This window comes from Rhinolophus hipposideros (genome assembly GCF_964194185.1).
Source record: "Rhinolophus hipposideros genome assembly, chromosome: 14".
NCBI classification, from domain to species: domain Eukaryota; kingdom Metazoa; phylum Chordata; class Mammalia; order Chiroptera; family Rhinolophidae; genus Rhinolophus; species Rhinolophus hipposideros.
In genome coordinates this window covers 36,098,036-36,110,849 of record NC_138060.1, presented here as the reverse complement: position 1 = coordinate 36,110,849, position 12,814 = coordinate 36,098,036, and the positions used below count along the sequence as shown (strand labels likewise).

Genomic DNA, 12,814 nt, shown 5'->3' with positions numbered 1-12,814 from the left:
TCTCAAGCAACCCCTGAAGTTTCACCTACTTATTATTTCCATTTTACAGATAAATAAACCGAGTCTCAGACAGGCTAAGAAAGTCTCACAAAGCCCAAGGTATTTCCTAGGGAGGATTGTATGATTCCAAAGCCCATGTCTTTTCTATTATACCATTATAATTCAATTATTACATACAGCATTAAATGTGATTTCCTTCTGGCACTTCCAGCAACAGGGTTCCCTGACGAGACAACAAACAAGACGAGACAACAAGCACATTTTGTGCTGTTGGAATTGTCGCAGTGGGGCTCTGGAATGTTGCTCTTGTCAGATGACACGGCCTTGTCACGCCATCTACCTTTTACTTTCTGTTCCATTAAAAACACAACTGAGGTTTGTTCTTGGAACAATTCCTACATTTCTCAGTTCTTTGCAGAATTAGTCAAGGAGAAAAGAAAGTTCAGATTAGAGCTCACTGTCCCTGATGTCTCCGTAAGCAAAAGGGAATCCCTCCCAGACTGACTGAAAAGTCAAAGCAGCAAAGCCAGATTCTCACCCATCACCATCTGACTGATTTAGAGGTCATTCATAGCCAATAACGGCTTTGATAATACTTCACCAAAACATAGCCACTTTGACCAAATTTGCAGTAGGGGTTCGGAGACACAAGAAAGCCAGAATTCTTTGAAATCAAAGTCTAAATTCTCCAGAAAAATCACCAGCTCCCCCTTTTCTTCACTGTTGTGTAGATATGGGCTTTGTGGTAGATTGCATCTAACATGTATTAGAAAATGTATTCACGCTGATAAATAGAAAATCACAACAGTTCATAAAGGATTAGCCACAGCCTTGAGAAAAAATATTTCTGGTCCTTGGAAATACTGACATACTTTGCCTCAGCAATGCCTCCTTAACCACAAGGGAGAGCAAGTGTGGGAAGGAATCTGCAAGGAGGATTTCAGAGGTACTGTCTAGTTAAGTCTGGAAGAAAGCTTTCCTGGATGGAGGCTGGGTGGTTTCCAAATCAGAGACAGCTCAGAAGTCAAAACAGAGAAACCTAGGAGGTGCCCCACCCTTTACTTTATTTTCTTCTTTGATGACTATAGGAGGGTTGAGATCTAATATTCCATCCATTTCTAATCACCAAACCAGTGTTCCAGTCTTAATGACATTCCTTGATACCTTCTATGTCAGTCATGGGAATTTGAAGTTTGCTGAGCATGACACACTGTTATGGAACTGAGTGTGAAGAGTAGGGAGGAAAAATGTCTCATCTACAAGAGAAATAATTAATGCGTCAGGATGGCAACAGTTCTCTGAAGTTAGCCACCACAAAGACTCTAGCTAATAAACATACTAAAAAAAAAAATTGAAGCCTAAGCACAGTGAATTTAACATCACTTTTCCTAATTAAAAGTAAAACTAGGCAGAGAGGAGTCTCATTATGTAAGAGGCAAGAAAAGGCAAGTTGAGCACACAAGCAAGTATCAGTAAGCCAACACGTCAAAGAACTTGAGATTGGATCCACTCAGTGCACTGAGTAAAGGGGCCATTTAGCAACTATTGGGAAATAATTGGTGGAACCTGCCAATCTGGAAAATTCAGGGGGATATCACCACATTGGAAAAGGCAATATTTCTTACTATTGGAATAAAATAAAATACAGCAAAAGATCCAATGGTATTCAGCGTTAATGAGCATACTGTCCTCAACTTCTTAGGGAATGACCATGGTCAAATGAGCTCCTGAGGGAAGATTCATTTACAACCAGTATTTTTACGCTCCCTTATGGAAGGCTTTGAGATAAAGCAAGAGAATAATAAAAGTAAAGACGCATTACTGCATTCACAAGGAAATGGGAGATGAACTCAGAGCAAAATGGTGTTTCTGAACATCAAGACATTTAATAAAGATTGTTCTCTAAAACAGTAGTCTGAAAACTGGGGTACATGGAAATGTGGAAATACAAAGCCCTTCCATGGATATGAGAGCATGGCTTTTTTTTTTTTCCTCTTTTTTTAAGGAAAACAGTATTCAGTTTCTCTACTTCCTTATGTGTTCTTTGCTGAAATTGACTTTCTGGGAATACCTGTGATGGAGAGACATATTCTCCACTCACACCTTTCCTTTCACAATTACTCTTCTCCTTTATACATTCTGAATATTAACCACAGTGATGCATTGCTCCAGGGTGTAAAAACTCACTAGCAGAAAATAAAGGGACAATTCTAAACCTGAATGACTCACTACGAAACAAATCCTTTTGCCAGTCAGGTAGTTGCCAATTTTTGCTTTAAAAAAATTGTAAGAAGTTCTAATGTCAGCTGGTAGATCATTAAAAATACATTTTGACAATAGATCATTCGATGGTTTTTTTATAAATGACTTAGAACTGAAAGAAATGAATAAAACTTCTAGTCAAACTCTTTCCATTACGATATACTTATTTATAACAAGTTTTCTTAGTATTTACATTGATAAAAACAAAAAATTGAGTTAGAATTGATGCTAGACTCCCCCAATCTAGAAATAGGTAGCATCCATCTACAGATATGTAAACTAATAAGAAAAAAAAACCACTATCTATTTCATTAAGAGTTTTTATTTTTCATAGGCAATAACTAGGCACTGAAATTTCTAACATGTTTACGCTCTTTTGATCAATTTTCCATTAATAACAATTATAATTAAAATACAACTAGAAGATATTTTTAAAATACTTTAAATCTTTTCATCCCAGGAAATTTTAGAAATTAGAAAATTTAAATTTTATATTCATATTTTTATTGTAGAAATGTATGATACAATGATCATCAGTGAATAAAAGAATTTCAAACCCAAAATTTAAAGATACAATATGATGAAATCCTGTAGGGGAAGGAAATGGAAATAAGAGTTCATAAAAAAGAAAAACCAATGAAAATTCTCAACTCAAAATAAAAAGCTGGTTCATGCATTTTTTTAAATGGGTGATAATGAGTATCAAATAGCTACGGCATTTAGATTCTCCTGGATGCATTCACAAAAGTTGTGTAAGAGTTTTGTTTTTAGATGTTCACATTTACAATACACTGGAATTTTCATTCTTTGTCACTATTTAAACTCATGATGGACAACATTAGATTTTAAAGTAAAAATGCGTGAAAGTTATACATTTTTATAAAATTCTTTTTAGGGGTATATGAGCCAAAATTTTTTTTAAAGATCATTGTCCAAAATGACCTTTATATCTGACACAGTAGTTCTTTCCCCTGTTCTGTACAGTTTACTTTTTAAAAAGATAATAACCTCAATTTAAAGATAATAACCTCTATTATTTATCGAGCATTCACAACAGGCAGAACCAGTGCTAGCTAGTAGTCACTTTATATCTAATCCTTACACTGCTCCGCAAGGGAAGTTAGATAAATCTTCAATTTGCAATCAAGGAAACCAACGCCCAGGGAAGGTAAACCTGAAGAGAATAGAGGTAACAGAGCTGGGGTTTAAACTCAGATCCACCCGTCACCAGGACCCCATGTTCTTTCTATCACCCCTGTTGACTCTGCCCTTCCTAGCAGGCTGGTCTGGTCTAAGGACTCGGAAAAACAAGGATAAGTCCATCCATTGTTCTGAAAACAACGAAGGACAGAATTAACAGAATTTACCAACCAGGAGGTCCTCCCTGACAAGCTCTCTTCCCACAAAGGAAAGAGTTAATCCTGTCCTCCTCATGTGGTCCCCATTCTTACACAGAGCAAAGCGGCCCTGGCCATGCTGGGCTGTGATTTATTTACATGCCTTTCTCTGCCTTGAGACTGTGAACCACCTGAGGGAAAACTGTACTTTATTAATTTCTCTGTCTTCACAGCACCTCCTAGGTACTACATAGGTCCTTAGCCATTCCATCTGATCCGTCTCTCCTGATTGAACTCTGGGTCTCAACACTGGATATTCATTAGAATTAAAACTCCTGATTCCCCAGGATAGAGACCAGCCTAATTAAAGCAGAGTCCCCGGAGTGGGGGTCAGGCATCAGCATATTTTAAAGCTTCCTAAATAGTTCTAGTATGCAGCCAAGGTTTCGAACCATTGACTGGTTTTGTTAGCGTGGAAAAGGTAGCACTGTGGTATGAACCTGCCTCTGATTTCTACCCCAATCCTCTGCACTCGAAAATACCTGTCAGATGGGGCTTCAAGTCTAACGTTGCCTCCTAGTACTGTATCATGCACACCATGGAGGAAGGCGCCTGCCTCAATTTCCGACATCCTCATCTCATTCTGGGGCGGTCACATCTATAAAATGACAATCTGCACTTCCAAGCAATGTATTCAGTAACTGTATAGTCTCTTGATTGCAGATAGAAGAGCCTTTTTATTAGAGGACATTGCAGGTGGTCAGAGGTATATCTCTATGGGCCCAAGGCATGGATATAACCTTGGCCTTGAGCAGCCTGAGACTACCAGGATATTTACAGGAGCTGGGCAGTTCTACAACCAGCTGGGGATATATAAGTGTGTGCGCGTATGGGTGTGTGTGGGGGTGCATGTATGTGTGTGCGAGCGTGTGTGTGTGTGTGTGTGTGTGCAAGCACGCACACGTGCATGCAGAAGCTCAGGAAGTCAAAGGGGAGAGAATGAGTGGTGGTGCAGAGATAGAACAGGCTGGCAGGATTGCATTCTGGGCTTCAGGACCAGATATCTTAGGAGAGCTTCCCCTCAGGGCCACCCTGAGAAGAGCTTCCCATGTCTCTCAAGCTGTTCTACTTCAGGGATCACCTCATAATGACCTGTTAGCAATGGCTGTACAAGGCAGAAAGAAATCCCTTGGCTGTCAGAGCCTGGGAGGAATTTCTTGGGCTCATGGGGATTCAAAACCTCCACGTCGCTGCAGGAGGGGGAACGACGCCTTCTGTCAGTTTTTATTCAACTGTTTCTTTTTGAGCATCAACCTCACTGACTTTGATGCAAGAATAAATTAATTCCAAAGCCCCGACTAGAAATTTCCTGACTCTGCCTGTCTATTGTCTATCCACCCACACAAAAGAGAAACTGCGGCACCTTGTCAGTTTTCAAACAAGCAGCTTGCATTACATTCTTCTAGGGAGTCTTTTAAAAGAGCGCCCAGGCTTTTCAATCCCCCTTTTCTTCCTCAGGTATTTGTCTATTTTAATGCTCTGCTGCCATATATATACACATATATGTATTGATATTATAAATATATGATCTACTGAGCTGAAAAAACCTGATTTACTTGGCCAGTGGGGACTGATAACTTCAGTATTATCCTATTAATGTTTTTAAAAGAAGCATTTACGTGATTTTTCACGTCACCACTAAGGTGTCGCATCTTATTTTTGCACTGAATCTATATTTTTGAGGGAATACAATATGCTCCCCAGACTTTGCCTGGCTCACATTGTAAAGGGAGAACAGCTCTAAAAGATGAACAGGTCACTCTGATTATAGCCTCCACATCTGGGATGTGAGGTAATCAAGAAACAAAGAGGTTTAGCAGCTTGTTCCAGACCATCCAGGAATCTGCTGCAGCACCTTGGAGAGGGCGCTGGGTGTCAGGATCTTAATTCCTGACAACCCACCAATCTTCTCTCTGGAATTCATTAGTGTACAGCCTTCCCCCCCCCGCAGAATCAGAGTCAACTTTATTATTAAGCATCTACGGCGTGACACATGTATTAAGTGCTTTTACCCACTGTATTTCTTTTATAAGCATTTCAAGAATTTAAAAGTTATTAATTTTCTGAAGTTATTTCCTCCCTTCCTTGTTTTTTAAATACTCATTATTAGACTAGATTAATCGTGTGTGTGTTTGTGTGTGTGAAAGAGAGAGAGAGAGAGAGAGAGAGAGAGAGAGAGAGAGAGGGAGAGAGAGAGAGAGAGAGAAAGAATTACTGTTTTGGTGTTTTGGGTATATTTGGAGAAGTTTCTGAGAGTGAAATGCAATTTGTCAGTCTTTCCTCTTTTTGGTAGAAATCTCATTATGAGATAAACCTCTTTAGGAGTCCTTCCTGTAGTTGGGCCTAAGGAAATCAGAGCTGAAATTCAAGTTATTTTTACAGTCAATATCTCAAGGTTATGTGTAAGAAGTGTTACTTAGCCAAGGTGGTGTAAAATGCTATTGCCCTCTGTTCTAAATGTAGAGGAGGGGAAGTGTCAGCAATGTTTAAAGCTCTGATTTCACTGGACCGGTCCATTCATTCCCCAACTACCCTCACACCCATCTGAGTTACTGGCAAATCCACGCTGAATCCAGAGACTCACCAGTAGGAAGGACCCTAATGGGACCTTTCCCATGACCTGTCCTGTTGGTTTCTCTGCACATTCTGGTCTCTAGGTTGTGTCATTCTCTATGGTTCCTGGGGTAAGAGTTGTTTTTTCTTTTTTTTAAATAGGCTTATCACCAATTATGAAACTTGAAACAACAGAAATCATGTATTCCCCAAAATTTCTCTGAAACTGGAGGACAGAGTCTCTGTCTTTATTTTCTTATTGAAAAGGACAATTAGTTGCTGCTCATTACCAACTAGGCCTGTTTCATAGTCACACCAGGGAGTCAACTGGGATTTACCGATATTTATATTTACAGTGGTTCTACCTCAAAAAGCCTTCTTGAACAAACACATGAACAACTTCACCTCAATCTGAAAATACTGGAAACACAGAATAAATTCAGTTTACTGTAATTTATGTAAATCCCTTCTTACAGGGAATTCTCTTAGTGGGAAAGGTCAATATTTCCCATCAAGTGAAAAAAAATATAATACTGATCTGATCTCAACGTCGTGTTTTCTACACACACACACACACACACACACACACTTGCATGGGCACCCACATGGGCAGACACATACCCTTTGCTAAAGTTACCAATAGCTTTTGAGGCCAGTGAAATACAGAGATGATGAGCTTAAACTATGGAATGAGATAGATCTGGATTCAAGTCCTGCCTCTGGCTGTGTGACTACACAGATCACGTAACCTCCCTGCATAGTTTTCCTTTTCTGTTAAGTAATAGCTACTACATAAGGGTTAATACGAGGATTAGTTACAATAATGTCCAATAAGCCAGTGCTTCTCAAACTCTAACGTATACACAAATCATCTGGAAATCTTATTAAAATGCAGACTCTGATTCAGTAGGTCTGAAATGGGGCTTGAGATTCTAAGTTCCCAGGTGAAGCTATGCTGCTAGTTTATGGACCAAACTTTGAGCAGCAAGGCACATACTACAACTTTTGGAACCAAAACTGCTATCTAGTGGTCTTAATTCAATTAAGAGAAGAAAGCTGAAAAAGGATTGTGTGTGTGTGTGTGTGTGTGTGTGTGTGTGTGTGTGTGTGTGTGTGACTAAAGTGAACATGGCACAAACTCAGTTTCTCTAGGTGAGGAGAGGTGAAAACGTTTGGGGCAAGGTTTCATTCTGTTCCTGCATGAGCGTCTGCATGATGAATTGCTAGACTTAATTTCCATTCTCCTGCCAAGGATTAGCCAGGCATGACTGGAACCCACATAGAAATGATAAGGCCTGAGCCGACGGAAAGTCTCGTACCTGTCATAGTCTTGGCAAATCTCCCCCACAGCCACCAAGGCCTTCAGGTACTCGTTGGGTTGGTATGGGTGGATGTAATGCAGGGAACAGCTGTTCCTGGGATCCCCATTTGAGGCAGTGAAATCTATAGCTACCTGGAAGAGAGAATAGGAGAATGGGTGCATTTAAAGTGAATGCATCTCGTAGGACTTGTGATCAGTCATGAGAAAGACGTGGCATGAGATGGAAACAAAGCAGCGTATTACATACCCTGCCAATAAGGAAAGTTAGAGAAGAAATTAATTAACCTTAAAAACTAGTTATGAATTTGGTTGAGGCCATTTCTATATTGTTCAGACCCACTGTCCCACAAAGCCCTCTCTTCTCCCTGACTAAAAGGGAACTTAAGGTTGACATATAGGTCAGAAAGACCACCTGCGGCTGACCCACATCACCAGACAGCAAAGGAAGAATATCACAATTCTTTAAGAAAAGACTTTTGTGCTTCCTGGGCAGGGCAATTCCATTTCTGAGCCAGAAGAAATATCCCTTAAAACCAAATTCTGTGTTAAAGATGTGGTTTATCTAAGAAAGCCACTGTCATATTTTCATGAGTGGCAGTTGCAGAGAGGTGTGTTAAAGCGGTTATAATAAATTTTCTGCAAGAAGCAGCTCTGTGTAAGGCATTCAGCTTTTGGTTCCCATTCATGTAAGGACTGCTGCCTGTAACAGAGAAGACGCCTGAATGTTACAGCATTGTGAGTAGGAAGTGGAGTACGGAAACCTCTGTCTTGCTACCAAGTAGTCATTGTCCTTGAACTTTATAAGTTTTTTTATGACTCCCAATAACATCATCACCTAAATAAAAGTTGACTCTCCAATACTTTTTAACAACAATAACATGGTTAAGCCTCCAGGGTGTTAAAAGGGAAGGAATATTTCTTCTGGTTTTCCAACATCATTACCATTAAAATAAATGTTAACCCAGCAAATAACCTCTCTCAAAAAATGCCTAAGCTTGGGGGCATGAAAGGGAGGGACTAAAATGAAAGAAGTTGTAGGGAAAAAAAGAAATGTTCCTGTTGCATCTTTCATTTTTCTTTGGGGCTCAGCAGAATCCACTCACTGGCTTATCTACTACAGAAAGGCTCTATTTTCTCTTATGATCTTGTGGATGGGAAGTGTTACTTGTATACTAGTTGGCAAAATTCCACTATAGTAAATAAATGGAATGTCTCGTTGGATTTATAAAGGTGAGAAGTTACTTCTGGAAGGACAGAGAAAAAAGGTGCTACGTAACTCTGTTCAGTCTATAAGAGTAAAGTCGATAGGAAAATGTCACCCATGTCTTACAGTGTAACCCTACAATAGAATCAAAGTAACTGGAAGAGAAAAAGCAGCAGGCTAATAGTAATTTACTTACAACCTCTTCTCTTCTTTCATAGTTATTTTTTTAATCACTGATCCCGCCCCTTTTGTTCCTCAACATTCCATAGGACTATATTGAAAATAAATTTAATCAGGATTCAAATTCTATTTTCAGAATACCCAGATATTTTCAATAAGGGAGTACCAAGTGATAAAATGCTAGTACTAACAGTGTTTCAAAAGGAAAGGTCATGTGAAGAAAAATGGCACAGTACTTTCCTAACCCTCAGATGCCCTTACAACAGTTAACAAAAGGAAGAAGAGAGGAGCAACCTTTGTTAAAACTCGACTTTGTTAGACACTGCACTAAGCGCGTTACAGGCATCAGGCTATTTCATTTTCATAAAAACTCTAGGAGGTAGAGATTGTTATTCCTTTTAATGGATGAAGATCCTGATGCCCAAAGGTGATGAAGGTCACTCAGCAGATGGAGGGATGGATTTGGTTTAAACCCAAGTCTAAATGGCTCCAAAGACTCTGTTGTACCTTTATACACCCAAGAGGACTTGGAAGTCTGTTACTAACATACTCGGGTTGAGACGTCTCATGGGTATGTTTTGTTCCTATAAAGAATGGAAGGGACTTATAGGGAGACTAGCTAGGATACAATTACAGTAATTTAGGAGAAAAGAATGGCCTTGAATGAACATATCTGTGAGCAAAGCAGTTGTAAAAGGTAGGAAAAGGGCCATTGAAGTGTGTGTGCATGTGTGTGTGTGTGTGCGCACGCGCGCGCGCGCATGCACGTTTGCACAACAGTCGTTGAATGTGTTACTGAGGATGACTGGAAGTGACCTAAAAGGACCAGTAAAATACAGTATCTTCTGAGATAGTTTTCGATTGGAAGGTAAAAGCCAATCCACTGGGGAAAAAAAGAGGAAGACAATAGGTGATGATCCTTTTAATCAAGAACTGATCACATGTTAGCTTTGGTAGGGAGCCTACATGCGTTTGTGAACAAGAAGGAGGTTTGAGCTCTCCAGGACCCATCCAACCAGAGAGAGGTCGAAATATATGCAGATAATTCCTGGAAGACTCCAAGAGGAACAGTTGAGAGGTACTTGAGAGACAGTGTTTGAAGAAATCATACACCTAGGGGTCTCCTGTGTTTATGAAGATCAAACACGCAGAGCCACCACTCTCAGCCTTTCGGTCCTGACGCGACACATTTAGAAGATAATGGCACCTCTGCATGCACACATAGTGTTTAAAAGGTAAAAACAGTGCTGGGAAGTCCAGGTGTAAAGCCACCTCTTCCCTACTGAAGAAAGCATTTTTGAACTCTAGAGAATTCTAGAGTATGTGAGAATATTGTTATAGAGATAACCTTGATTCTGCTCAAATTTATCTAAAATGTAAATTATTGGCAGGTGTTGATACTTTATTAATAACGAACGTCTAGGGCTCACCTCCCTTCTGATTATGAGGCCCTTCATCATGGATCACTCCTCTCTCTACCTGTGCTTCTCAATACCACTGTCCCATGTGCTGGTTACCTTACCTGAGTGTCAAGGGTATCCTGTGATGACAGAAACATGCTGGTGTCTTGATATAAAACCAGAGGATGAAATAAGATAATATAAAGACCAATGGGGAAAACCACCATAAAGAAAAATGACAACTCAAGAGACATAATTGTTCCTCTTATCCTCCCCAGGTATTGGCAAAACCCTCCAAGCATACAGGCACCAAGTGGCAGCAGCTGAGCCCAGATGTATCACCTGGATGAGTATGTGTGGTATCGGGAGAACTGCATGCAATGTCTGGATGAGACAGAGATTTAAAAAAAAAAATCATGGGGCTGGGACTAGGGTCAGGCAAGAGAGATGACGAGGACGTAAACTCCAGAAGGGACACATTCTCAGCTGACCCTATACTTGTATGATCCTGAGAGGGAGTGCCTCCTTAAAAGTTGCACCCTACATGCCTCTCTTGCCTCACCTTCACCCTTGCCCTGCTATGCCATTTACTTCTATCTATCAACTCTTTATCAGGCTTGGAATCATGCCCTTATGCTTAACAAACTGGGGTGGGCCAGAGATGATACGGAGGAGGGGGATGTGATTGAAGCTGTTAAGGATAGAAAGTGAATAGAATTTGGTGACCATGTGTAATTGGATGCCAGTTAGGGAAAGGGAGAAGCTAGATTTCTTTGAGGGATGGAGGAGATGACATCTTGAGGACAGTGGAACAACCTGAAAATCAATGTTAGAAGGTTACCGGTATTGGGCTGCCTGTTCTTGGTAGTGCTGTGTACACATACAATACGCCTGATAGAAATTTTACTCTTTCTGCAGGAAGGCCTCTCGGGTTTCCGCTTTGCTTGTGGGAATGCCCCCCGCTCCCTACCCCAGTGTCTGCCAACCACAGAGGTTGTTCTAGCTCGGGAGATTCTGATATAGCTTTGGGGAAGGGTAGGAACTGAAAAATTACCTGCTGAATAAGGAAATAAGCCAATGATCCTTGCCACCTACCCCTTTCTGTAGTTCCTATTGCTCATAACAAAAATATTTTCTCATTTGACTAGACAGCCATGGACAGTCCAAAGTACATGACAGCTGAAAAAAAAAAGTGTTTTTTTTCCCTGGCAAGTGATGGTTTCTAAAGTCTTCCTGATGGAGCTAGAGATAAAATATCTATCTTCAGGACGTGGCCTTCTCCCAAGAATTCTCTGTGCTCTTTAAAGTTAGCATTAGTGGAAAGAGAATAGAGCGAAAGGTTAGGTCTATTTTAAAAAGCAACAGGGAGACAGTGAAAGATGGAATTAAATTGAGAAATAAAAGCAAGAAAATGACTGAAAAATGCCAGAGGTGGCTACTGACGCCTGGTGTCCTGAATGGTGAGCTTGCAGAGCCTCCATGTTTTCATTTTCTGATATGAAACATTTACTTATGGAAGCCTGTGGTTCTGGTATGCACTCCAATCTTGTCAGCAGGCAGTGGGAGAACAGGCGCCTGCCTGTGGCTCTCCCCTTCTGCCCAGGACGCCTATCTCATCATTAAGCAGAGCTGTGGAGCAGTTTTGCAAAACCTTGTGGAGTAAGAACACAAAATGCTCCCTCCATGCCTCCAAGTCCACAGAACATGGAACTGTTTTCCAGAAAAGACTGGAAGTGAATGATGAGCATTTGTTGTTGGACATTTTTACTTTTTAGTTTCTCACATGAAATGAGTCCACTCCTTAGTTCCCTTCCCCACCTGTGACAAATGACCCATTTGGGCCCCTCCTGGTTGTTTTCTAAGAGAAGTCACTGTGAACCAACCTCTGCAGTTGCCTCTTCTCTCTGTAGTCAACCTGCAGTCAGTCTTTGCAATACCACCTGCTGGGGTAACTCTTTTTTTATTTTTTAAATTTGTACACAATTTGAACATATACAATGAGCCTTATAGGTGGAGATTCCGTTTGGATCATTTCTTCAGCGATAGGTTAAATTCTTATGCTTTTCTATGTCCTCAAAACTCCACAGGGGGGCAAAGAAATAGGAACCTAGACTAGATGGAAAAGACCCCTGGTTCATTTCTTGGAAATTGCAAAGCATTCCCTTCTTCAATCCAGGGCTCATTCTTATTTCTCAGTGGTCTATACCAGAGCCTGTCAGTGTTTAATCTGGGATATAAAATATTTAAAACTTATACTGTGGCACGATGTGGACATAGGACGCTTAATCATGTCAAAGTTAGAAAAGATTGCCTGAGAGAATCTTTAATAGGTGATCTTTTCTTTAGGCTTGAAGGTTAACCTGGGAGAAGCCATATTTAGCTTATACTATTATGACATATTATATTATTAAAATTTGGACTATAAAATCAGAGATAAAGGGAAACAATACCATCTTTAATTTTTAAAACTTACAAGTAATAAAAATGGGCATCTAAG

General features: G+C 40.2%; 1 protein-coding gene across 5 annotated transcripts in view; it reads right to left on the bottom strand.

The window, feature by feature from the left end:
* The window catches only part of CPNE4 (copine 4), a 389,988-nt gene that overhangs the window by 14,950 nt on the left and 362,224 nt on the right, over positions 1-12,814 (bottom strand). For all 5 annotated transcript variants that reach the window (XM_081072347.1, XM_081072344.1, XM_081072345.1 and 2 more), the window contains exon 11: positions 7,532-7,665. In XM_081072347.1, the coding sequence (XP_080928473.1) occupies positions 7,532-7,665 (134 nt within the window). The remainder of the gene's footprint in view (positions 1-7,531; positions 7,666-12,814) is intronic.